The 26,768-nt window shown below is 38.6% G+C and overlaps 2 protein-coding genes across 2 annotated transcripts; both read right to left on the bottom strand.

Annotated features, from left to right (window-relative positions):
* Positions 1-2,577: 2,577 nt before the first annotated feature.
* On the bottom strand, positions 2,578-6,868 carry LOC131306564 (cytochrome P450 78A7-like). Its single transcript, XM_058332884.1, has 3 exons — positions 6,152-6,868; positions 4,450-4,775; positions 2,578-3,564 (listed from the first exon to the last, which is right to left on the bottom strand). Exons 1-3 carry the CDS (start codon positions 6,822-6,824, stop codon positions 2,959-2,961), a joined length of 1,605 nt encoding a protein of 534 aa, XP_058188867.1. The 5' UTR covers positions 6,825-6,868; the 3' UTR covers positions 2,578-2,958.
* Positions 6,869-19,434: 12,566 nt separating this feature from the next.
* On the bottom strand, positions 19,435-23,362 carry LOC131306563 (uncharacterized oxidoreductase At4g09670-like). The gene is made up of 3 exons (XM_058332882.1): positions 22,822-23,362; positions 20,168-20,407; positions 19,435-20,055 (listed from the first exon to the last, which is right to left on the bottom strand). The coding sequence occupies exons 1-3, from the start codon at positions 23,287-23,289 to the stop codon at positions 19,693-19,695; spliced, it is 1,071 nt and encodes a 356-aa protein (XP_058188865.1). The 5' UTR covers positions 23,290-23,362; the 3' UTR covers positions 19,435-19,692.
* Positions 23,363-26,768: the final 3,406 nt, after the last annotated feature.

Raw genomic sequence — 26,768 nt, 5'->3', positions numbered from 1 at the left:
GGATCTAAAAAAGATAAAACAAAATGAAGTTTAAAGGAACCATGTATATATCTTGTTGTTTGTGTGTGTTTCAAGGATCTTATACGTACAGTCAAACTTCCATGAGAAAAATGGTGTGCACTCCCCTTTAATCATGCGAAATGGTGACAAAAAGAAATATTTCAGTTTCTGACAAATACTTGGATGCCCCACCTGTTGTTACCACTTACCCGTTGTTGCTATAAAACACAGAGTCATGTGAATTCCTCTGACCTAATTAAGCAAGATACCAATGACAAATTAACTAATTTATCCCGACAAAAGTGTACGTGCTGATGAGTTACCTGCTTAATGCCAGAATCATATGCTAGAGACATCTCTAGTTTTTGCTAAAATAAAACACATCAAGCTACAACATAAATTGGATTTTGTTAAGAGTAGAAGAACCCAATATAATTAAATTATTGTGTTACCAAAATATAATTGTGTTGATGTCTTATAAATTTGTTGCGTGAATTTGGTTGGGCTTGGTCCTCAAAAGAATAATTTTCTCTAGAATATTGGTTATTACATACAGTACATGTTAGGGCCCTTGTAAGAAGGTATAAGGAGTAATACAGATTTATCTATTGAAACAATACCATAGGTTATTAGATGGGTTAGTAATATGATTTTTTTATGTACTCAATCCAAGACCCACAAATGAAGAAACCCATAAATGTTGTCCATTGTAATCCAACAAAAGGGGATAAGGTAGCATCATTCCTTCTACATAGCATGATTAAAGTGTAGCAATCGACAAAGCAAAAATAGTAGAAAAGGAGCATAAGAAAAACTCAGCGGTTCTAAAAGGAAAAAAAAAAATCAGCTAGATCAAACCATCAAAATACACGAAACTCAGCAAACCACCATGAGCATTGACACTACAATGCGATAAACAAAACCCACCAATCTTCCTTACAAACTCATGTCAAGAAACCTAGAATGAAGCATAAATCATGATAAAAGGAAAAGAAAAACTAAGGGAATAAGATCGGTAATAAAAAGAACAAATATGTAGTTTCCACATCATTGTTATTTCTCACACACTAAAGAAAAAAAAAAACTAATTCGTATTTAATTTTTTTATTGTTCATATTTTCACACTCTCCCTGCATATATAGCACGGGTTGTATATACTCGTGATTAAGATTAAATAATCATGATTTTAAACTTTCGATTGCGTCGGGCAATGTTAGGATTAATATTCTCACTATTCATCTTGTAAATGGGACACAATAAAACGAAGATACTTGCCGGAAACAAACAAACAAACGAAGAAGAATAGAATCGGAAGCAGTAGTGTAAATAACCAACTAACCTGAAATGGGTTGAAGTAGTGGCGTTGGTGGTAGACATGTCGAGGAGAGAGAGCAAGAGGAGGGGTGAAATACTTTTGGTTCTATAATTTTAGTAGAGAGGTAACTTCCAAAAATTTCCCATCCTTTTGGCGATTTCCGATTGTCGAATTGCTTCAATTGGTTTAAAAAAGAAATGTATGTAATTTGTGTATTGGTCAGCCTGTGCTATCCCACAAATTGAGATAGGTATACGGTCAAATTGATTTGAAAACGGAAATGTTTTTGTATATATGCCTTATACTTAAAACGTGAGTATAAATTATGCCTTAATTAATAGGATCCCACAAATTATGCCTTAATTAATAGGATCCCACAAATTACGTTGTTTGGAAAGTTATCCCTCAATTTAAAGAGTTAGCTAACATACGAAAAATTAAGAAAAGGGAGAGGAAGAGAGAATGGGTTATTCATAATTCTACCCGTATAAGCCAACGGTCTAGATTTATGCAGAGGGATAAATCTGGAGCGTTAGTTGTCTTTTGGATTCAAACACAGCTCTGTTTTATTATATAGATATACACACATATGCACACATACAAACGGTTTGGATCAGATTGGAATTGGAACCGTTGACATAAATGCACAGACCAAACCATTGAGCACAGTTTATAATTTTTGAAACCAGAGTCAAACCACACTACAAAAAAACCAAACCAAACTATGCGGTTTGGATTGGTTTGGATCGGATAAGCGGATCAACGGTTTTTTTGCTCACCCCTAATAGCGACGGATATATTGCAACGGTTTGGCCGACGGTTCGATCTCCAACCGTTGATATAGCCTAAACGGGTCTCTACCGACGGTTTTTGGGTTTTTTGGCGACGCTTTCGACCGTTGTTATAGAATGATTTTCTTGTAGTGCTTGTTTACGAAATCTATTGAAGAAAAAAAAAATCTACTGCGAGAAAAAATTATGAAAATGCGACTAATTACACGTCATTTCAAGGAGATTAAGAGTCGTCTAGTTTCGGTCACAATTTCGTTACGGGACCCTTTCGTTGGGACTCTTCCATCATATGTTATTGTACGTTAACGAAAGCTTCTCGTAATGAGCGTTGCAACGAACGCATACTTTAGGTTATGTTGCCGGAACATGAGGTGTAGGATATGTTGCAGAAGGATTGTCCATCTCCATGTCAACGCGTATGTTATACTAGAAAATACGAACTTGGCACTCTATCTAGCATCACACATGGTCTATTCAATAATACAGTACAACAATATGATTACTTGTATGAAAAGTCTTACAAACACTCTATCTAGCATCACACATGGACTCTCCTCCTCTTTTCGTCTCTTAGCTAGATAGGAAAGTCTGAGAAAATCTTACATAGAGTACAATACCAAATTAAAAAAATAAAAAAAAAGATAACATACTCGTGCGAATTTATTTATATATTATGGGAGTCTAAATGCAAATCTATCGGATATATTTGCTTCCAGACTCCCATAATGGGTGGATCCCGGCCATTGCATATAGACATCCTTCTGGACCCACTCACTTATGAGAGAGAATTTCTCAAATTTGTGTCAAGTAGATGTGCCTAAAAGCCCTCGCCAAAAATTGGAAGCATTGATATTAATTCCTTGGGACAGCCACAACGGAGAGAGGGTTCTTCATCTCACAAGACAACTTCAACATCTCAACAAGATCAACACCTCTCGATCCATCTTCTACCCACTTGAAATGGTGCACCAACTTAGCCACCCAAAGGCTCACGGTCGCAAGCGCTAGATTTTTACCCGGGCAGACTCTGCGCCCGGCCCCAAACGGTGCAAGCCTTAGATCATTACCCCTCACATCCACGTCCTCGCCCCCTTCCGATAGCAAAAACCGCTCTGGCTTGAACAGAAAAGGGTCCACCCACACATTAGGGTCATGTGTGATTGCCCACATGTTGACCATGGTTGTCGTGTTGGCGGGGACCACCATGCCATTGCTGAGGCGGACATCTGATGTGGAGAGGCGAGACCAGGAGAGGAGGGGGCCAGGTGGATGCACACGTAGGGTTTCCTTGACCACTGCTTGGAGGTAGGGTAGGTTAGCCACGTCAGCGTCTCTCGCATTTTTGAGGGGCTTGAGCTCATGGTGAAGCTTGGCTTGCACATCAGGATTCAGGACCAGTTCTGCCATGACCCATTCGGTTAAGAGTGCGGTTGTATCGGTACCACGAAAGATCATTTCCTACAATAGAAGATGATATCTCATTAAGCGAAATAGCTAGCTAGGGAAATTATATTATCACTGGTACGAACAATAACAAATCCAAGAATTTAATACAGATGGGGCACTGATCCAGGAATTTAGTAGAGAGGGGACACTGATCATGACTTTTAAAGAAAATCAACGGTCAAACTCAATAAAACTATTTAAACTCAGATATTGACCACTAAACAACAAGATGTATATCATGTGTTCAAAAGATGTTTTCGAAAAGATGCCAAAATATCAGATAAATACCTAAAGTTTTTCATGAATGTTCTCATCCATCAGTGTGAGCAACGTTGTGGCGGTGTTATATCTGAGTGTTTGTATAATGTCTGTTGCATATATATTGTTTTACAGAAATATATGATGTCAGAATATGTTATTCTAGTACTTATGAAAATGATATAACAGCTTAGTTTCAAATAGAAATACCCACTTGGACCTATATACTAACTTCAAAAATACAATAGACACGTCTTTCCAGGTAAATTTTTCTGAATATTTTATTTGTTAAATGTTTAATCACATGAACATAGAGGTGAACAATCCAGTAGAAATGGTGCAGTGATCCTAGACTTTAATGCTTGAATTAATAGTGGAATGAAGATAGCATGGAGGACTACAAGCTCGTTTCTGGGATGATTCTTGTTGGGGAAAATCTAGGAGGACATATCTCAAATTTTATTTCGCAGGACCTCCAAAGTTTTCCGTTCTTTGCGTGGGCTACACGACTAAATAAATATGTGACGCTGGAGTGATCCGGAACTCCACGTGCACGTGCTCGTGCTTCAGGCTGGATTATTGAGTAATTACTCCAAAGAAAATTCTAAACAAGGGTAAACGAGAGAGGTTTAGACTAACCCATAAAACAGCAACCATATCATCCTCGTGGAGCTTCTCTTCACCCTCCAAAGACAGCAGAACATCCACGAAAGCAGAATTATCAGAGACCTTGACCACTGATCCAGAGAGTTTATGCTCCTCAATGATGCGATGGAGGAGCCTTTTCACCCGGGGAACAAGAGCCAAGCAACGTTGGTTGATGTGCGAAGGGTCATAAAAGTAAGTCAACCATGGCAAATGATCAGACCAGTTGAAAGCTCCCAGTAGCTCGAACCCTTCTCTCACAATCTCATGCACTTCTTGAGCCTCGTTTGAAGTTTGTTCCGACGTATCGTACCTTTTGCCTGAGGATGCGTGTAGAGGGAGAGTGAGAGAGTGGATCGAAGAAAGAGTAGCGAGAGAAAATGTACGTACGTGTGTTTAATAAACTTTTAGGGAAAATATGTGTGGTACGACCATCGATGTCCACTTGTAGCACTTTTAATCAGCGCGTAAGCTGGTTCGGATTCCCACACAAAAAATAAAAAAGAAAAAAGGACTGATACGAGTTTCTTCAATTGTATGTAATATTTGAGAAAATACTAAGGTGATCATCATGTTTATGTATTTGTGTGAGTACCATTTGGAATGTTGTTGGTGCATATGATATGTTTATTTAGCAAAAGATACTCAGACGTCCTACACATACAGCTATGAAGTCGTATTTAAGGCCCTCATTTTAAGGTATTTATTAAAAACTCAATATTATTATTATTATTATTATTATTATTATTATTATTATTATTATTATTATTATTACACACACTCAATAGGCATCATAATTAATAGGTTTATTATATTGTTTCACAAGCGTATAACTGAACTAACACAATGGAGTATAATATTACAGAGTGAATGTTTTGTCTGGGCTATTTTTAGCTTTGCTGTACCACTAGTGGAGTAGGGTAAGATGGTAGTATATAGTAAAAGGAGACATTTTTGGGTGCCGAGTCAGCACCACATGGTGACCACGCAGTTCATCCGAACCGTCTATTTCGGTTTTGGACGGTTCGGATTTCGAAAAAGAAAAAGGAGAGAGAGAAGAGAGAGAGTGGTGGGGTTAGTGGAGGGAGAGAGTTTCAATCTGGACCATCCAACACATTTTGGACAGCTCGAATGCGCTGTTCGGGCAACACGTGGGCATGGTCACGTGGTACTCACCCGGCACCCAAAAATTTCTCCAACAAAAGACTCCATTCATGTTCTAACTTCATTAATATAGTACTCCAAAAACTGTAAGAATAGATTTTGAAATTTTAGCTTTTAAAAACTTAATGCAAGTGTTCGTCAAAAAATTTTATTCGTAAATTTTGAAAAATGCTTTTGGTAACATTTTCAGTTTTTTTTTTTTTGTTTTTAAAAAACTAGAAGTAGAAACAGATTTATGTTTTCATAAAAACAAAAACAAGAAATACGTTTGGTAATATTTGTGTTTCTAAAAAAAAATGGAGAAAAGACCTTTTTTGTAATTTCCATAATTTACAAAAACTCTAAAAAAATTGAAAAACAAAAATGTAAAAACATGTTACTAAACAAGTTTTCTTCATTAGTTTTCAAAAAAATAAAAATAAAAATAAAAAATTGAAAACAAAAAAGTTACCAAACGCTATATTTCTAGACTTTAAAAAATAGTTTAAAATCTGATTATAGAAAAACTGATGTAATTAACATGGTGACTTACCAAACACAATTCCCATTATATTGTTCAAAGAAGCATCTTGTAGGTGCTTTCTTAGAACTACAAATCCGCGAAGAGATTGTTCCTTAGCGATGGCACTCAACATCGCGGCGCAATCAAGCTGGCGTCCGGCCTCGTGAGCTGATATGCGCTTGGGCGCGAAAAGGTGAGAAGCGGAAATCCTTCTCAGGAGCCGCCAATATGTCGCGTTCGGGGCAAACCCGATGGCTCGGCTAAACATGAGCTGCTTAGCCGAGAGCTTGATTGGACGATCAGAAAAATCGGGAGACGTCAAGATCTTGCGAGCTATGTGTGGGTCCGAGGTCACAACCGCGGGGGTCGAGCCCAAGCTAAAGGCCATCAGCTGGGACGCGGCTTGGCTTGAAGCCATAGACGCCAGAGTGCGGTGAGCCAAGCCGTGGCTCAGGCTGAGTAAGCTTCCAACTACGGGAAGGCCCTTGGGTCCGGGAATTGAGACCCTGCCCATTTGGTTCCGGCCCTTTTGCCAGGCCGGGCCGCCGGCAGAAAAGGCCCTTGTCAAAAGCCCAACAGCTAAGGTGGCCAAGAGGATAGAGAGCACAACCCAAGTGTTGGACAGGTTTTGGGTTTCAAGAAGTATTGCAGGGAGGGTATAGATCCACCAATTTTTGTCTTCTGAAATTAAAGTGAATTCCATGGAAGTTTGGTTGTGTGTGTATGAGAGAGAGAGAGAGAGAGAAAGAGAGATGCTGGGGATGCTGGGAGCGATTTGAGGGTGGTGATTGGTGAAGAAAGAGGGGTAGAGGTGGTGTTTAAATAGGTGGAAATCCATAGATTTTGGAGGAGTTTAATTGGGCGCTTTCTAGACTTTCGAAATAAAGTTCGCGGGTTTACGTGTGTGTTTACCGGAGCGTAAATGTTGGTGCAGATCACATTTGCACAGATTCAACTATACCTCTTTTACATATATGTGGATCCTATCATATGGATTTTTATGAGGAGCCACATGAATATGAGAGGAGTGTGGTCAGAGGTGTGCAAACGTGGTGTGTATGTAGTATTACCGGAAAGAGAGAGAGATGTAATACCGGGCTCTATTTTTTTAAAGTAATGCTACTGACACATATATGTATCTGCATAATGATCCGGTATAAATGTGTTCAAAACCATTCGATGTAAATTGTCTTCGCTCATCAGGTGGGACATGCACGCATAGGACAACGGCTAACACACATGTGCTGCATTAACCAAAAGGCTTGTAACCCAGCGGTTACCTCCTGGTACTCCCACAAGAGAAGCCAGAGTTCGAGCCTCGGCAGAAGCATTTGGGATTCGAGATAATAGACAGTTTCTGGACCCTCTTGTCTTGCTAACCCTCACTAATGTATATAATATTGGAAGGGAAAAAAAAAAACAAATGTGTTGGGATATGTGTATGCACATCTGGCTAGGACCAAGTCATTTATGATTTTCTTAGTGTTTTAATGTACCGATTAATCGAATATTCTATATAGATTTCACATTCAAGAAGTGTGTGTATGTGGACGCAGAATGAGATAAATTAACATGTACGGAAGTTACCCAAAATGGTAGTAATGATATTACAAGAGTTTTCTTTAAAGTGACCCGAAATGGTAGTAATGATACTACAAGAGTTTTTTTTAAGAGTAAAATATGTACCTGTCCTTTGAACTATTCAAATTTTGTTTACTTTGTCCTTTAACTATCAATTGCACACACTTGCCCCTTAAACTACCAAACCGTTTCTTACTAAGGTCAAATCTCACATTTCATCCACTTCTCGGATAGAAACCGTTTGTCTCCTGGACGGAAATCGTGACCTAACATTACTCCCCTTCTTTTTTTTTTTGCCCTTTTGACTTACAAGAAGAGAATGAGATAAACAAGTTCGAAAAAAAGTGAACCAGTACTTCTTCCAAATCCTTGAGATTTTGAAAACACTCAACTAACAATAAAAGATTTGAAGTTGCGGGTTGACGATTGAAGCATCATCTCCTCTGGCACCGACCGTAATCCACTTGTCACCATTTTCCCTCTTGCCACTAGTCGTCACTCCGTCCCGATCCACTCTTGTCCGGTTGATTCTGTTGTCGTTTGTTGTTTATTTGTTGATTTGATTTCTTCCCCTTTCAGTTTTTTGGTCTAAGAGAAAAAGATGAGTGGGTATTTTGTAGAACAAAAGGAAGTGCTCTGTTTGTTTGTTTTTTGGAAATTGCAGAAGATTTTTCAAGAGTTCAACCACTACCCAAAATGAATAGTTCTGCCATGGAATGGGTATGTTTTTTTAAAAAAAGAAAAGGGTATGTTAAAAAGGGGGGCAATATTTAGGATATTGTTATGTTTAGGGTTCTATTTGGGTTTCCCTAGTATGACAACTGTGGGTCTATTTAGTTTTTAGTTTAGGCTCTGTTTGAAACTTATAGAAAAGAAAAGAAAGGAAAGGAAAGGAAAAGAAAAAGATAGGAAAATATGAGAGAAAATTTATTATTCATTGAACTTAAAACTTTTAGGCGAAAGTACATAAACACCCCCTCAATTATCACTTTTTTTTATGGAGACCCCCTCACATTTAAAAGCGCCCATACAGACCCCCTCAACTATTGAAATCGAAAAAAATGCTAACTCCGTTAACGGAATGGAGTAAATGACTAAGATACCCTTTTTTTATAAGGCGAAAGTACATAAACACCCCCTCAATGATCACTTTGTTCCACGAAAACCCCCTAACAGTTATATTATACCCTTATTCTATCAGTCGTTGTTTTAATCATTTTTTTCGTTTTATACAATTTCTTTTTTCCTTACATCAATCATTTTAAAGAGAACCTTCTGTATATAACCATAAAAAATAACATGAAAACCGTGGTGCAACGGCGACAGGTGCCGCGGTGGTTCTTTTGCTGATAAGAAATGAGAAGGGAAGAAGACGAGGGAAAGGAGAGAGGTGAGGAGAAGAAGAGAAGTGGAGGAGAATAGTGGTGGCAATCGACAGCAGCTGCTGCGTTGCTTTTTCCATCTCTATTTTTTTAACTTTTCTTTAGAGAGCGTGTGTGTATGTATTAGAGGAGAGAGAAAAAAAAAAGGTCACCGGAACCAATGGTTAGTCGGTTAGGGTATAGAGGGAGAGTAGCTTAGATGGAGAGGGAGAGATTACTTGTGATTAAGAGAAGGGAGGAGAATACAGTCCTTTTAAGTTTTAATCCAACCATTGGTTTTAATGGTTGAGATAGAGTGTTTTTAAAAAAAAATTGTGCGAGTATAACCGGCCCCTATACACACGTGCGCGCGCGCGCGCACACACACACACACACACACACATATATATATATATATGAACCAAAATTTCAAATCTGTTTGCTAATTTTGGATTTTAATTGGAGGCTGTTTGTAGAGGGAAGATATAGATGGGTTAGAGGGGGTGTATATATGTAATGCAACAAGGGTATTTTTGTCCGATTTAAGGATGAGGGGGTTCCTCACAAACAGTTTAGAGACGGAAGGGTGTCACTTGGGTAACGGAGATTAGTTGAGGGGGTCTGTATGGGTGCTTTTAAATGTGAGGGGGTCTTTGTGAGAAAAAGAGATAGTTGAGGGGGTGTTTATGTATTTTTGCCAAACTTTTATTTTCTTCTCTCTTTCTCTCCCAACAAAAAAATAGAAGGGAAAATTTTTTTTTTTTTTTCCTTTCCTTTCATTTCCATAAGTTCCAAACAGAGCCTTAGTCTACCAAGTAATAGCAATTAGAGTGAATTTGATTCAGTAGGGTGTAATAGAAGGTGCAAAAAATAAACGATAAGAGTGCAGAAGATAAATCTGAAGGTGGGATTTGAGGCATCATTGCCTTTTACTGGTATTTGATTTATCTTGAGAGAGTGGCAATTAGTTTGAGAACTAGTTCAAGAATGGGAGTTGGGATGAGGGTGAAGGGATCTAGATATAGATATGAGTCATATTGTTAGGAAAAAGACTTTACTACCCTCATCTGTGGATTTTCCATCCATATCTTGGATGGAATTGGATGGAATGTGTTGATAGTTGAAGGATGAAGTAAATAAAAGCAAAATGGTTTAATAGGCAAGTACATATTTGATCTTTTCTTTAAATAATCAAAGTGTGTGAGCCAGAGTGACTGTCAGAGTGAGAGCTAATTAATGCTTTCCACTAATAAGTTGCTCCCAAGTACTACTCTCTCCGTCCGGATTTAATAATTTTTTTTTAGAGTTCGTGTCATTTTTTAATCAATTATATTTTCCAATTTATAATGTTTTACGTGATTTTAAAAATATAGTATTATAGAACTAATCAAGATCTATCAAATAAAATCCATATTCGATATGAAATTCATTACGGATTCAAAGAAATAACTCATTTTTTAGCCGGTTAGAATAGAATTAGGGACAATTAAATCCAGATGAAGAGAGTACATTCTAATCTTCAAGTATTTAAAAAGGAAAATGCTACGTACTCGGAATTGAGAGCCATAAATTACCCAGAATAATAACACCTTGTCCTCCACCCGTAAATGGTTGTGGCCCCACCCACTAACTCATTAAGGCTTGATTTCGCGTTAAAAGTATAACAGTAACTTATTTTGTATTTTGTCTTTATTTAAATTTTTTTTTGCATTTGTTAATTTTGCGTTAAAATTTTGTGACTTATTGATTCTTTTCGATGAGCGGAATTGAAAAGGCATAAAATTTTGATCAAAATTCATAATTTTTTTAAAAAAGACAAAAATAGGTACAAAAAGTTGTCCTATTGACATATTTTTGTCTTTATTCAAAAAATTATGAGTTTCAATAAATAAAAAAATTACTTTTCCGATCCTTCTCATCGAGACTAATCAATAAGTCACAAAAGTTTTATGCAAAAAAATTCAAATAAAGACAAAAAAAAATAAGTTACTTAACTTTTCAATCAAAACCCATCCTGAATGTGTTTCTCTTCTTCTTCTTTTTTTCTAGCCTTTGGGCCAAAAGTCATCTGCTGTCACCCAGCCATCTGCTTGACCCACAGTCACCTCAGCCTTACCAAACAATTCTACCGCACATTTCTACCGAATGCATGTGGGGTTCACTCTGGATCCCAAAAAATATATAAAATATTTATAAATTCTAAAATAATTTTTTATAGGGCCCTATAAAAAATCAACTCCAACAAAATCGATAAGTATTTCTTTCAGATTCGTAGGCGCGAACTGCTCAACTACTCACTTTCACCCTACGAATTCGGAAGAAATACTCACCGATATCTATTAGACATGATTTTTTTACATGACCCCATAAAAAATTATTTTAGAATTTATGAATATTTTTCTGTATTTTTATGAAATCCGGAATGAGCCGCACACGCATGCGGTAGAATTGTTCGATAGGTGTAGACCGACGGTCACCCACCTGTTGGCACCAAAATGAGACGCTAAATCTCTTTGACACCATTAATGGGTGGGGCCACGACCTTTTATGGGTGAAGGACTAATATGTTATTATTCTGGACTAAAGTGTTATTATTCCGGATAATTTATGGGTCTCAATTCCGGTTACACAGCATTTCCCATTTAAAAACCACAACTAGTGACCCAAAATGGCAAGTAATGATACTACAAGAGTTTTTCTGGACTAAAGTGTTATTATTCCGGATAATTTACGGGTCTCAATTCCACGCAGCATTTCCCATTTAAAAACCACAACTAGTGACCCAAAATGGTAAGTAATGATACTACAATAGTTTTCTTTAAAGTGACCCAAAATTGTAGTAATGATACTACAAGAGTTTTCTTTAAATATATTTATAATAGAAGCGTGTGAGCCAGATTGACTGTACGTCAGAGTGAGAGGCTAATTAATTAATGCTCTCCACTAATAAGTTGCTCCCAAGCAGGAGTGCTACATTCTAGTAATCTTCAAGTAGGAGTATTTAAAAACCACAAGTTACCCAAAATGGTAGTAATGACACTACGAGAGTTTTCTTTAAAGTGACCCAAAATGGTAGTAATGATAACCGAAATGTTTTTGGCTGATGATGTGTATGGAGATGTTATTATACTATATACGTACCTAGCTAAATGTCGAGTAATCCTTCGGGCTCCCTAAAGATCGGTAAAAAGTCGACGTGGAGGAGCCAGGTTTCAACATTCGAGGTGGCACTCAAATTTATTACTGTTATAATATAAAAATATATACACATATATGTTTTGGATTACGTATTCCTAATACTAGAAAATAACCATTTTTATTGGTTAATCGTTCACCAAATTATTAAGTATCCAAAAAACATACGTGTTTAATTAAGTATCCATAACTATATCCTATTTTGATACCTATATATCGATGTCCAATCAAGATAATTTTTTTTATTAAAATACTCTTCTCAACAAGTCCTATAATATCGACGATTCCGATCAGAGGGATACCGAGCATACAATTGTTAAACTTTTCTTCAAAGTTCATTAAGAATTTAGGATCCTTAAATTTGATTGGATACTTACAATTATCTAATTGAGCTGGGTTTTTTTATAGGTGACCGGGGGTGGCACATACCACCCCGTTTTTCTCAATAGCTCTACCCCTGTTAAAGTCAGTGCATTAGAGAGAGAGAGAGAGAGAGAGGGAGAGAATTTGGTGAACAAAAATAATTCTAGAACCACACAAAATGCACAAATGCTCACGTACGTCAATGTGGTCGCACAAATTTATGTGAGTGTTTGTGCATTTGGGTATGCATTATGGGTGTGGTTGTAGACTTGTTTTGAGAATTCATATTTAAATTTAGTTTCTCTTACCGACTTTAGTATTTAAGTTCTGGGGCTCATAGTGTTAGCTTTGGGCTTAAATATTAATGTCAGAAACTCAATTTAAATATTAATGTTGGTTAGAGAAATTCAATTTAAACCATCTTCCAATAACTATCTTCTTAAATGTGGAGTATTAAAGATGCTCTTTGTATATATGCGTGTGTTTTGGCGGGAAACCAGGGGATGATGTGTTCACTCTAATCTCCATACATAATTTAAGATCCCCCAAGTAATTAATCTCACTGCTAATCCAAGTTGTTTCTACTCTACGATCTTGAGCACCAAGAAAGGAAGCCTTGAAGCACCCACCCTATTGCATGAGTGTTTGCCTCACATGCATCCACATATTCCTTTGCGTGCTTAATTATTTAACTTTAAAAAAGTTGAGATTAATTAATTTAAACCATCTTCCAATAACCTTCTTCTTCTTAAATATATACTATTAAAGATGCTCTTTGTATATATGCGTGTGTTTTGCCGGGAAGCCAGGGGGATGATGTGTTCACTCTAATCTCCATACATAATTTACGATCCCCCCAAGTAATCTCACCGCTAATCCAAGTTGGTTCTACTCTACGATCTTGAGCACCAAGAAAGGAAGCCTTGAAGCACCCACCCCAACTTGCACGAGTGTTTGCCTCGCATGCATCCACGTAGTCCTTTGCATGCTTAATTACTTAACTTTATAAAAAAAAAATGAGATTAATTAGTAAACTAATCTTGTCCCCGGCCTTTCCGGTTTCTGTTCGCTGTAAGCGGCTTTGGACACAAAATTAACAAATGCTAGATATTGATTTTCATTTCCTAGCTAGCTACCTTGATTTTGTCAAAGAGTACCTTTTTATCTTAAGGAATGTATTACACGCCCACCCATATCACCTTTTCAAGATGGTTTGCCAAGTATAGAAGCAATGTGGCTTATTAAGCCTGATTTTTTTAGCTTATCTTTATCTTTATTGTAAAAGATTGAGTTTTGATAATAACTTGCTTATCCTTTTTCTATTTTATTTGTCAAGACGCATTAATAATCCACAAGAATTTGACACGAAACTACAAAGGGAAAAAAAAAAAAAACAAGTCAGGTAGCTTATTAAACCAAATGAGATCACAAGGTTTAAATTAGTTGCTCAATGTAGCCAAAAACTTAGGCTGCATTCTTGTAAACTTATAAATCTGAAATTTATTTCGATATTTTTTACTTTTCGTAACTTTTTGTATAGCTTTTCTTCGTAACTTGTGAGATTAATCGCTCAATTGAAAAAGTATAAAAATATGAACCGACATTGAAAAAATTCAAATAAAATAGCACTTTAGACAAATAAGACAGTTGTTCCAGGAGTCACAAGTTATGAATTTGCCTAGTTTAATTTACTCTAGGTAACTGTCACCTGGCACAAATCAAGATTTCTCAATCAAATTTTTTTTAATCACCAAAACAAATTTTATTAACAACTCAATCAACTGTGCGTACAAGTTGGAAGTTTCTACCTTACCATCTGGTGTTGGTTGACTATTCTAAAGCATGAGCTTGTTGGTAATCCTCAAATTCACTACTTAAAAAATTAACTTTATGCATTTAAATCTCTGCACTTGTTCCTAACACGTACATTAATTATCAACCACATAATTCATATTTATTGTGGATTTCAAATCTCGAATCACACAATGTTAAACCATCTTCTTAAATACTATCAGAGATGCTCTTTGTATGCGTGTGCTTTGGCGGGAAGCCAGGGAGATGATGTGTTCACTCTAATCGACATACATAATTTGAGCCCCCCCAAGTAATCTCACCACTAATCCAAATGCTTTCTACGATGTGGAGCACTAAGAAAAGAATCCTTGAAGCACTCACTTGCACGAGTGTTTGCTTCACGTCCGTGTATTCTTTTGCGTGCTTCCAAGCCTTCACTTTGTACGATTTCAAAGGTTCAGTGCAATGACATTAACCACGTCCACCGTATAACAAAGAGGACTCTGTAAACTTTTATACAGCATCCACTTACACAAGAAGGCAACGTCTTTTTCGATAGAAATAGCGTTCACTTATCTACTCATTTGTAGCTCTTGTTTTGTGGTTGGGGGGGAAAAAAATTGTTCACACATTACTTAACTTTAAAAACTAACATTAGTTCCTAATTAAACTAATCTTGTTCACCTTACTGTTTCTGTTTTGTATAACCGGTTTTCTGCCCTAGCTATTGGGCAGCCCAATCAAGTAATGAAATTAGTTGTTTGGGACTGAAACCTATGCTGGATATATTGACTCTCACTTTCCCTCCTTTGACTCTGTCCAACTGTGATGAATGAGTACCTTTTTATCTTCGTTGGATTAAAGATTGTGTACGACGTGTAGTCATCCGTTGACACAATTCCATAAAAAAGAAGGTAGAGCCTCAAAAGTCTGAGAGCTGAGAAGTATTTGGGTGCCGGGCGGATGTCGCTGATCTCAACCATTCAAATGTTTTTTGGATGGTCCGAATTTTAGAGAGTAAAAGGAGAGGAGAGAGAGAGAGAGAGAAAGAATAAATTGATATGCGCCGTCCAATTAACGTTTGGAAGACTGAGAGAACCGACGGATACCGTCACGTGGTACTCACTCGACATCCAACAAATTCCTCCTCAAAAGTCTATACTTATATACTTGCAAAATGTACTAAATAGCACCGGGAGATTCCTAAGCAATCAGCTAGAGATGGAAGGACAGGGGGCGGCCCGCGTAGGGGGAGGTTGACGCCAAAAATAATGATCAGTCGCTGACGGCCGGAGTATAGGGGAGCATGCAAATTCGAATCTTTGCATTGGTAAACGTAAGTAATAATAACGTGTATCGATCGCTGTATGGTGCAAAGGATTCCTCTTCTAGTCATGGAGAGAGAGAGAGAGAGCGCCTTCTGGTGATGTGGCATTAATAGAGAATATTTTTGTCTTTTTTGGTGTTGCAATTGTAAATTATGGGGTGTCATTAGAAATGTTGTGCTAGCATTAGTAGTTTTGGAGGTGACATTAGTAACTACTAATTAGAAAGGAATGACGGAATGGAGTATATAAATCCTTTAGTTTTTCTAATTGAAAATTTATCCATGTGAATTGCGATTTTATTTAGAATGAACAATTAATCCTTCATTTGTAGATGAAACAAATATTGGAATAAAGATTCAATTGAAATGGCCATTTCATTCTAATGTTTCATTCCATCGAACAAAACATAGTCTACAAGTTGAAGTGTCTGTCTTTGAACACAATGGGTTAAGCTCCTCTCCATATCTCTATTCCTTAATTCGAACCTCTAAAGGGTCATTATTTTCTTGACCCAGTGAATAATCCGAAAAGCACACCCAAGTAAAAAAAAAGCTCGACGGAATATCTATAATTGCGTGCATATATTTAATATTATGATAACCAGGTATAATTTTAAACTTGAACTGTCTATTGCATCCGAACTTTTCATGTATTTATTTAACGGTATCTAATAAGCACAGATCAAGTTGATTTTTTGCAATGATGTTGATTACTCCATATGCGAGATGAACAATTCAAAATCCCATTGGGGCTGTGTGAGCCAAAAATAATACTAATAATTACTGACGGGTACGGGTGATTGAAGTAGGGGGAGCATGCAACCCCTTAGCATGATTTTCGAATCTTTGCATTGGTATACACGTAATAATAACGTGTATCCGTATCGGTGTATGGTGCAAAGGATTCCTCTAGTCATGGGAGAGGGAGAAAGAGAGAGAGAGAGAACGCCTTCTGGGAGAATGTTATGCAAAGCTCTCCTCCCTATAATCACCCACACCCCCAATGAAACATGAATCTTGCATACGAAACTTCATAGAATCCACAATGGATTAGAGGAGCTGTCAATTTTAATGTAAAAAAATTAGCAGGTGTTTTGTAGCGTACTAGCTACTCTGTTTGCTAATGGTAGTTATGTTAGAAATGTAGTAACATGTTGCCAGAATATATGAAGGTGTGCGTAAATTGGCCCGAACATCGGAGCTATGATCAAAAGAAAATTAAAGAAGAAGTTTAAACATACTCTCAAGGCCCTCCTTAGTTTGCAGTGGCGGAGCCATAATTTTGGCCTAAGTGGGGCCGACATAAAAGAAGTATTTCTAGGCAAAAATGTATTCAATATATTGTGTAGCTTTGTGGTACATTAATAGATTAAATATATTATCTTTTGCATTATTGTCGACAATTGCAATGCACATGCATGTGTGGTTATTTTCGCCTATGAAAGAATTAGAGAAAATTTGACCGGACAAGGTAAAATAACTTTAATTTTTGGCTAGATCCAATCAAAATAATTCATAACTTTAGAGATTGTTATACTAATTATATACTCCATAATAACCATATTACATGTAATATTAGTCAAATACTTTAAATGTCGGGAGGGGCCGGGGCCACTCCGGGGGCCTTTATATATACCTCCGCATTTGTTAGTTTGGAATCAAACATGCCCCAAGGTTAAGACGGTACTATTATGTGGATGGTACGGTAAACACATTCGAGCATCATTTAGTACTGATAGAAAGAGTACCCTTCACTGGGATTTTCACACACTTGCATGTATCAGTATGTGTACCTATGTACGTATGGGCTTTGATTACCTTGAAAAAATTTGTACAAATAATTGTGCAACTGTAGATGGACTCAGTGACCCAAGCCAACCATATATGTCGGGTAGTTCCAAAAAAAAATTTATATATATATATGAGGAGCCCATTACAAAAGAAGGCCCAAATTGCTTGTACAACATTACAATTATGAATTACATATTTACATGCAAGGAAAAAAAAAAAGGGTGTGCCAGATCTATTAATTTTTGGGCCCATCTACTATGATCATTTCATTCATTTCGGTGTTATATGTTCCTAGGTTCTTTTCTCTTCTCAACTTCTCGTTCGAAATCTTTCCCCTCCGCCCTCTTAGAGATGGCAACAGGGCGGATCGGAGGCGGATATTGCAATATTCGAATCCGAACTTTCCACCCGCTCCCTGAATCCGCCCCGAACTCCGAACGGATATTATCTTGGTCCTCCATCCCCGCTCCGAACGGGAAACGGACATTCGATCGGATATCAGAATCAGAATTTGAAAAGAAAAAAAAAAAAAGAAATTTTGTAGGACATTCAAGCTTGGAAGGGTACTGGAAGATGGTTTAAGGAGGTGAGATGCTCCCCATCGGCCATCACCGTTTCCGGTGGCTGATTACCTAGGAAACGCCTTTACCACTAAAAAACACCCAAATCATCAAAACCCCCCCTTTACTTATGGAGAATGCTAGGTACAAAGAAAACTTGTCCCGAAAGTACTCCGAAAACAGCAATCAATAGTTGAGAATCACTTTGATGATTATGTCATACACATCAAAGTGAATCTCAACCACTAGTTGATCTTTTCGGAATACTTTCGAGGTAAATTTTCTTTGTTCCTAGCATTTCTGTTTACTTATTATAATGCTTGACTGTTTTTGTACATGGCTAATGGAATTGGACAAGCGACTAGACTAGAGCTCTCAGTTTGACACTCGGTACACTACTGTAAGTAAAAGAAGGGCCTGAGATTCAAGAGAGAAAAAGAGAGAGAGAACGAGAGAGAGGGTCAACACTCGACGTCGACTGGGGATGGAAATCGATTGGGGGGGAGTGGTGGACGGTTGAAGTCTGCAGTAGAGCTGTAGAGCTAGGCTGCTGGGTGTGTTTTGTTTTTGTGTTAGAACCCTAATAGGTAAAACTAAGAGGTATTTATAGTCGGGCATTCGGAGCAGATCGGATCGGATGTCGGATTCAGATTGGAGGCAAACTTACCTCCGAATTCGATCCGATTTCTGAATTTTTTTTATAAAAAAAATCTGAATCCATTCCAATGTCCGAAAAAAATCCCCGAATATCCAATCCGTTCGGAGCGGATAACAGATCGGATTCAGACGGGTCGGCCGAGATGGCCATCCCTACGCCCTCTCTTATTTCTTTCTTTTCCCCTCTTCTTTCTCCCTCGATGGCCATTATCGAGTTTCTTTAGTAAATTTTTTGCCATTTCAAAAACAAAAAACAAGGCAGAATAATGTTGCAAACTATAGACCCCGCATTTGACAGGTCCCATTCCAAGAGGACTACAGTATTAGACTACTCTGTGAGGCCAGAAAATGCTCTTGGAGTACATGACCAATGTTAAGCGTCACTAACTCGTTAAAAGTTCGCTTATTTACTCGTTGATCAAATAAACAATCAATTTTCAGTTTTGAAGCTTGATAGGAATAGGATTTGGAGTCGTGTGATTTAAACAAGCACTTCCCAATATCTAATTGCATTGATTTTTTTTAGGTTTAGTTCAAATATCATATTTTAAAAGACGAACGTTTTTATTATCGAAATAGGATCAGAAATATGGTGGGTATGTTCAAATCAACCACTTTTAAAAGGTGACCGAACAAAATTGAACTCATTTAACTAATAATGTTGACTTTTGCTCGGGGACAAAATTTGAAACTAACCCGATTTATTTATAACACCCAAATTTGGCATGCATTATCCCGCAAAAAAAATAAAAGCAGCTGTAGCTGACAGTACCTAAATGTATAACTTGAAACAAACAAAACAGCTAATCCATAACATATGGCGACAAAAATTCCAATCCAACCGTTTTTCGTAACGTTCTCTCAGATATGCGGGCCACATGCATATGTGGATCTCACCTATGCGAAAAATGTGTTACAAATAACCATTGTATTAAAAATTTCTCACGTGACAATCTCAACCGGCTCAAAACCGCGATCAATGGAAGCCTTAACCGCATCCAAAACCACCTGCGTCTTCCAACTCAGAACACCCCACTCCTTCTCCGGCTTACACCCGTTCCGCTTTATCCCCGCAACCAAACGAGCAAACTCCCCAACCATACCGGCCTCCTGCGGCAACTCGCACGCCACCCACTCCTCCTTCACCAACGGCTTCCCAAACCCGAACTGCGTCGTTACGTGGAACGACGCCGCTTTCTCATCCAACGGGCCGGCATAGTCGTTAACGCGCAGGCTGGACTTGGTGCCGAGCACGGTGAGGTCCAGGCTGAGGCTGGTGAGGAACGAGCAGTGGAACGTGGCGACCTTGTTGGAAATATTCGTAGAATTTCAGTAAACTCTAATAACAGGAGACACCAAGACAAAAATAAAATATTGAGATTACATTGAAATTTAAATCGCAAAATATCCAACAGACCTTGCCGTCAGGCCAGTAGAGGGAGGCGCCGCAGGAGAGGATGATGCCGGCGTCGTTGAGGACAGGGTTGCGCGAGGCGACAGCGGTCTGGGGGAGGTGGTACGAGGCAGCCCAGAGGATGGAGCGGATGCAGTACCAGCCGACGTCGCCGAGGGCACCGAGGGCGTCGAGGTGGGGGCTTACGCGGATGTTGTTTGTGAGGAAGTCCGGGCCGCCGGCGAAGGTGAAGGTGCTGTGGATCTGATGAAAGGATTTTGAGTGAGAGAGGTCATTCAAGAGCGATAGACTACAAGAAGCAATTACGCTGCAGGTGTTTGGACTTTGACAAAAAATGAGTATTAATCTTCCAACGTAAAAGAAATACAAGCTTTATTACAAACATGGTGGGGACCCGGGGTCTTGTAGTGCACCCGGTATTTAATGCGGCATCGGCATCCTACCGTTCGTTTTCGTAATTAATGATTCAGATTCGTTGAAGCACTCTTATAAGTCAGAGTTAGCTCTTACCAACATTCTGAACCATTAATTGTCAAAATGGATGACTCAAATGTCACGCTTTACTACCAAGTGCACTACAAAATCCCATTTCCAATGTATTGTAGTACTAATAACTTACCAAAAGAAATCCATATAGTGTTCATTAATATTGACATTTGTGCCTATTATTGGAGATGAGCCCATTTTAGAGCAAAAATCATTTTTGGGCTTCAAAACCCAAATTCTCTCCTCCAATGCGAACCATTTTGGGAGCCAAAAAAGGCTTGGCCATGAAAACAGCATGGGCCATTTTCTTGCAAGGGTTTTGGTCTTATGACTTTTCGGAGCAACCCAATGGTTGTGTTGTTGTGGTATGTGGGTGTGATCCAGCGACGGCTGCAAGTGGTAGTGCCAAATAATGGATTTAGCACCACTAGATCAGTTTTGACAAAGCCTGACCAAATAACACTGTAGCAACCCAAACAAATGGATTTGGCTCTTAAAAAATGCCAAAACCATTAGAGATGCTCTTATAGAGTTTCTCAAATAGAAAATATTTAATCTGTTAATCGACTTTCATTTGCGTGATATTATAACAGTCCGGGCTTTAATTCGAGCCCCTACTAATAGATGGTTGGATTGATTTCCGAGTTAGTCGAGATGTTAAAAAATTAGATATCGAAGTAGCTCATCAAATAGAGAACATCTATTGTAATATAGATCTGTCACAAAAGTAATTTCCACAAAAATTCCTCCAAATAATAAGTTTCACCACTACTTTAAATGGGGCACTACATAACTGTTGTGGGAAAAAATAGTAATCCAAATTATCATAACCACTACCCCCACTATCCACAACCATCCTAGAATTTTGCACACACAATGTGCGCGCCATCCTTCTGAGAGAAGAAAGTAATAATAAAACTAATTTGTGTGGAAACTTTATATCCATCTCAAAGTCAATTGGCAATGAATGGAGAGGGGTCCCAGATGTTATTAAGTGATCACCCATTCCACTCCCAAGCAATGTGAGATTCTATTTCCTTAACATCCCCCCTCACGTGCAGCTGCATTTGAGGTCTGTCACGTGTGACCACTTTTGGGTCCTATCATCGTGCAGCCTTTTTGCTGATCGGTCATCGTGGGGTGTGGATTGTTAATTTTTAAAATGTGGGGTGGAACGGGCCCCGCTCTGATACCATATGGAAACTTTATATCCATCTCAAAACTAATTGGCAATGAGTGGAGAGATCCCAAATGTTATTAAGTGATCACCCATTCCACTCCCAAGCAATGTGGGACTTTATATCTTAACATGTTGGACATTCTTCCACTTTGTGTATGGTTTTGTAAATTTAGTACTGAGCATTTGTTTCGAGTCCAAAGTCAAAAACAGAGCCCAGCTCGAAAACTAGTTCCAACAGGTGTATTAGGGCTTAAATGAATAAGTTATGCATGGACTGGACCCAATACCCTTCAATCTTAGGCTTTCGGGTCAAATTCCAGCCGCGCATGTGGGGTGGGGGTATGTTTTTTCTTCGAAGGGGGCCTAAACTCCCACGTAGAAAACTCAGGACCTCTCACTGCTTTCTGGGCTAGAGTATGAGCATCTCCATTTGGCGTGCTCTAGAAACCCTCTTAAAAAGACAAGAATATCCACAACACCCACAATCAAACCCCGTAAAAACGTGGGGGTCATGCTTAAAGTCTATAATCTTAAACAAATTAAGTCGAATTTTTTTGAACTTAAGGTTTGGCTGTCTACATCCGAGAGTTTAATGTGCTAAAAAAACATCTAAAACTCAGCCTGAAGACGCCATGTTGGTGGCTTGTCTCCTCAATTGCCTAAGTTGTTGTTTTTCGTTGGTCCTCACTCATTTTCTTGATCGCTAAGAAATTATAGTATATTAAAATGTACTGTCTGATTCTATCAATAACTTTAAAAAAAATTTATGATCGTTCATTTAATAAAATCTAAATTTAATTTTGGATAGAACTATCGATGTTTAATCAAACTGATTTTTTCGGGTTGATATATATTCTACGGGCGATAGAAGATGAACAGTTTAATATTACTACAATAAATGCACGGTGAGACCCACAATGGCTGTGGCGAAAAACCCACGCACCGGTCTACAGTTCAACAAATAAATAAGCAAACAAAACCGAAAGCATACCACTTTGAGTTCACCGAACCGCTCAGAATCATCCAGTAACTCCTTCATGACGGCCGTCCGAGGGTGATGCATCCACATGGTAGCGTCCATGAACTGCACCCCGTTCGACTCGCACGCCGCCAGGATCTCCTCCAGCTCGGCCGCGTTCAGCGCCACCGGCTTCTCCAGCAGCACGTGCTTCTTCTTCTCGGCCGCCCTCACCGCCCACTGGCGGTGGAGGCTGGTTGGGAGCGGCATGTAGACGGCGTCCACGTCGGGGTCGTCGAGGAGCGCCTCGTAGCTGCCGTAGGCCTTGGCCGATGGCGGGAACCCATTGGCGGCAGCGAAGGCTTTGGCCTTGTCGGACGAGCGGCTGGCGACGGCGTAGAGGGCGGCGTTTGGCGCCAGCGTTATGGCCCGAGACAGCTTCTTGGCTATCTCGGCGCAGCCTAGGATTCCGAATCTTATTTGCGTTTCGGCCGATTCCATGGCTTAAGCCTTAAGATCTGGTCAGCGGTGATAATTAAAGTTCTGCGAGAGTTGGGCACCTAATACAAAAGGATGTGCACTTTTATATAGACTCGGACGTTGAGAGGAAAGTGACACATTTGCCCTCCAATACACAAAAGGCCAACCAAAAAAAATTTGATTGCTACACGTCCATCGAAAGTTTGAACCCGTCCTTTTGCCACCTCTCGTCCAAAGATTTCGGACACGTTTTATTTATATCTGTGGACGAAGATTTGTGGAAATAACATTGCTCCTTCTAAAAATATCATTTAATACCCTAATACAAAGGATGTGCACTTTTTATATAGACTCAGATGTTGAGAGAAAATTGACACATTGCCCTCCAATACACCTAATGCCAACCAATTAAAATTTGATAGCTACAATTAAAATTCGATAGCTACACCTCCGTCTAACGATTTTGGACACAGTTTATGATTTCGGACACATTTTATTTATCATATCTGTAGACGAAAATTTGTGCAAATTACATTGCTCTTTCTAAGAACATCATTTAATACCTTATACAAGGTACCGGGACGACATTTTGTAACGGAATGGATATTAAAGGAAGAGTTTCATTTTGTTGAGCTCCTTTATGTTGGGAGAACTACACATGATCTTATTATTGCAGTATTAGTGAGTTACTCCACTTATTATTTGCAATTAATTTGCTCATACCGTGAGGAGTTAGTTTTTTTTTTTTTTACATAAATAAGCAACGTAACCAAAGGAGCACTGAATAATTGCGCTCAAGCTTACTATGCGGGCCATGCCGGTTATCATTTTCAGTCATGCCCGGACACACGGCTTTATTTGGTTTACATTTTATAAAGTTATTTTTAAGAGTTGGAGTGGTAATAAGTGGAGAGAAATAGAGAGAGATTTATTGAAAACTGTGCCGACAGTTAAAAGTAACTCTCAGAATGTTGAACCAAACGGAGTAGTGAAGTTCCTAAAGGCTAAAGCCTTTTTCACAGCACAACGTTTTTGGCTCCACCACGAAACCACATTGACAAATCAAATGCCACAATTCTATCCAAGACGTGGTGTTCAAGAATATTAGCCACCAACCAATGTGGTCAAGAGTTAAACAGCTGCCAAACCAATAATCTTGCTTTTGTACAATGTATCACCATCAATTACGGACGGGTGTCCCTATCACTAGCTGCCCATTAGTGATAGTAATTCTCTTTTCCACGTAAGCTTCCTTTAAATTCAGTAGACTTTTTCGATTGAACTGATATGACTTTGTGTTTGTTTTTCAGGAATTTCCAGTGATCCATATCCATAGCCAAAAGCAAATTGAAGACCTGGATCTGTGAAAATTCCACTTGTGGAATGCACCAGAATGGGAGCAGCGCAAAGTGGTTGATTCGGCCGCTTATCTCGACAATCGACGGCTCGGATCTTAATTGAACAATGGAAGGTTCAAATTTGTATGCGCTCATATTAGATCCGAGCCGTCTGTGCTGAGATGAACGGCCGCTTCGCTCGACAGCATCCCCTGGTCAGCACCGGAATGGGAGGAATTTTGCATGGAATTTTGTTGGTTTCGTCCAAAACTTCCTAAACCTGGCAGCTCTTTTTCTGTGTATTCTGTCATCATTTTCATTTCCAACCATGATAACAGAAGGTTGGATTTACCTAATACTAGCATGGTTTGTTCAGTGAAAACTGGCATAGGAAAAAGAAATGCTCGTAAAAAAATTTCAATGAACTGATGCAGCGTGCAATTCAGAACCTGCTTTAGTTCTACGATAGGAACTACTCGACTGCCCCGTACATTTTAAAGATATGCCAAAAAAAATAATGGAAGAAAAAGACGACTACAACGATAACTGATCATTTATGAACAGGCATAGACAGGATTCTGAGGATCGAAATTTTTTCTTTGTTTTTCTCCCGGCATGATCTAGGAGTTCCCGAAAGGCCGAAAGCATCGATTTCTAACTCCGTTCCGCACTTTATTTTTCCTACAATCTACATGTTGTTGAGCTCTTCCCACCAATTTCCCTCTACCAAGGAAACATGTCCACTGTGTAAATAGGTTATATGTCTGCTTTGGGTCACTTTGTAACTTTTCTGGTGCATATTTTCTTGAACATTGAAGACTTGCCGGGAATCCCGGCCCCTCAGGAGTTGCAATCAAGATTTCCAAAGCATGAGAATTTGTTTCTTGTGTCAGTGTGTGGTTTTTGAATATGAGCTGTTCATTTACACTTTAAGGGTCTTTTCTTTGCCAATTTTTTTTGCACTTAGCATTTCTCTTCTCATGTGCAGTGAATCTGAGCCGTTTATATACACTTTAAGGGTCTTTTTTTTGCCAATTTTCTTTCCACCTAGCATTTGTCTTCTCATTTACGTGGGTTCATTTATCTATTCTGACGGCTTAAATGCTATCATGCAGCTGGTCTGGCGAATTGAGTCCCACTTTGGGCATAACTTTTTGATTGCGCAATTTTGGTCAAGAACTTTTCAAATTAGCTTTTTGCAGGTTAACCAACGTTAATTGCAAGGACATTCATCCGGCACACTACATCAACAGCTACTCGGAGAGCACCTTTTTGGACCGGTGCTACTACTGACCATCACGTTTTGTTTTTGTAGTTGTAGTTGTAGTTGTCTCCGTCGTAAATAATTTGTTCCATGTTTCCCCTGTAAACTGTTATTTCCATAAAACTATGCATTTTCTAGCGTTTCCTAAATTTTTAAAGAAAAAAAAAACTTATTTAATTGGCATTTTGTCTTTAATTGATGCCCTATCCACAACTCTCCTCCTTGTCCTATGCTGCCTTAAGCATCTTGCAGCATATGAAATTATGAATTTAATGGGAGACAATTTGGATCATAACTTGAAAAAAAATTCTCAAACTCAAAAAATACTCATTACCTCTACTTCTAATCATTACTTTCATTATCTTTAATCATTACTATCATTTCTCTCTCTTTATCTCTCCACTCATTACCCATATCTCCAATTATTATCCGATTTTCTCTCTCCATCATTACCCCAAAAATTATTTTCAAAATTTTCAAAGTTGTCATCCAAACACAGCAATGTGAGTTCGACATTTTGTTGGATATGGCCAAGAGTTCTTTGCCCCAATGGCATCAGTGGTGTACTTAGGTTTTTGCAAAAAAAGAGGTTAAGAGTTAAACTAGCGGATAAAAAAAATTAAAAAATTGTTGCGCCTGAAATAGGTAACCAATTACTTCCCCCGTCCCATTTTAAATGTCCCCTACGAAAAACGTACATTTTCAAACCCCAAAAATACACGAAAATGATATTGGTATCGACGGGTACCGTAGGGAAAATGCACCGACGGCTGCGCCGGGCCGTCTCCGGCCACTGGACGGCCGATTTGAGCCGTCCAAAAATTTAAAAAAAAAAAAACCGAGTGGGCTTGCGTGGGAATCAATGGCATCCGACGTATATAGGTACTCGATCCAAACAC

Source organism: Rhododendron vialii, chromosome 11a (assembly GCF_030253575.1).
Source record: "Rhododendron vialii isolate Sample 1 chromosome 11a, ASM3025357v1".
In the NCBI taxonomy this organism is placed as follows: Eukaryota; Viridiplantae; Streptophyta; class Magnoliopsida; order Ericales; family Ericaceae; genus Rhododendron; species Rhododendron vialii.
This window is presented reverse-complemented; position numbering and strand designations above follow the sequence as displayed.

Bases quoted from the DNA above. Each gene is read 5' to 3' on its own strand.
- LOC131306564 (XM_058332884.1), bottom strand. From the start codon at position 6,824: ATGGAATTCACTTTAATTTCAGAAGACAAAAATTGGTGGATCTATACC. The intron at 4,776-6,151 runs GTAAGTCACCAT...ACGCATCCTCAG, and splicing joins TATAATGGGAATTGTGTTTG to GCAAAAGGTACGATACGTCG. The intron at 3,565-4,449 runs GTTAGTCTAAAC...CTTCTATTGTAG, and splicing joins ATATGGTTGCTGTTTTATGG to GAAATGATCTTTCGTGGTAC.
- LOC131306563 (XM_058332882.1), bottom strand. From the start codon at position 23,289: ATGGAATCGGCCGAAACGCAAATAAGATTCGGAATCCTAGGCTGCGCC. The intron at 20,408-22,821 runs GTATGCTTTCGG...TCCTTTCATCAG, and splicing joins GGTTCGGTGAACTCAAAGTG to ATCCACAGCACCTTCACCTT. The intron at 20,056-20,167 runs GTCTGTTGGATA...ATTTCCAACAAG, and splicing joins TCTACTGGCCTGACGGCAAG to GTCGCCACGTTCCACTGCTC.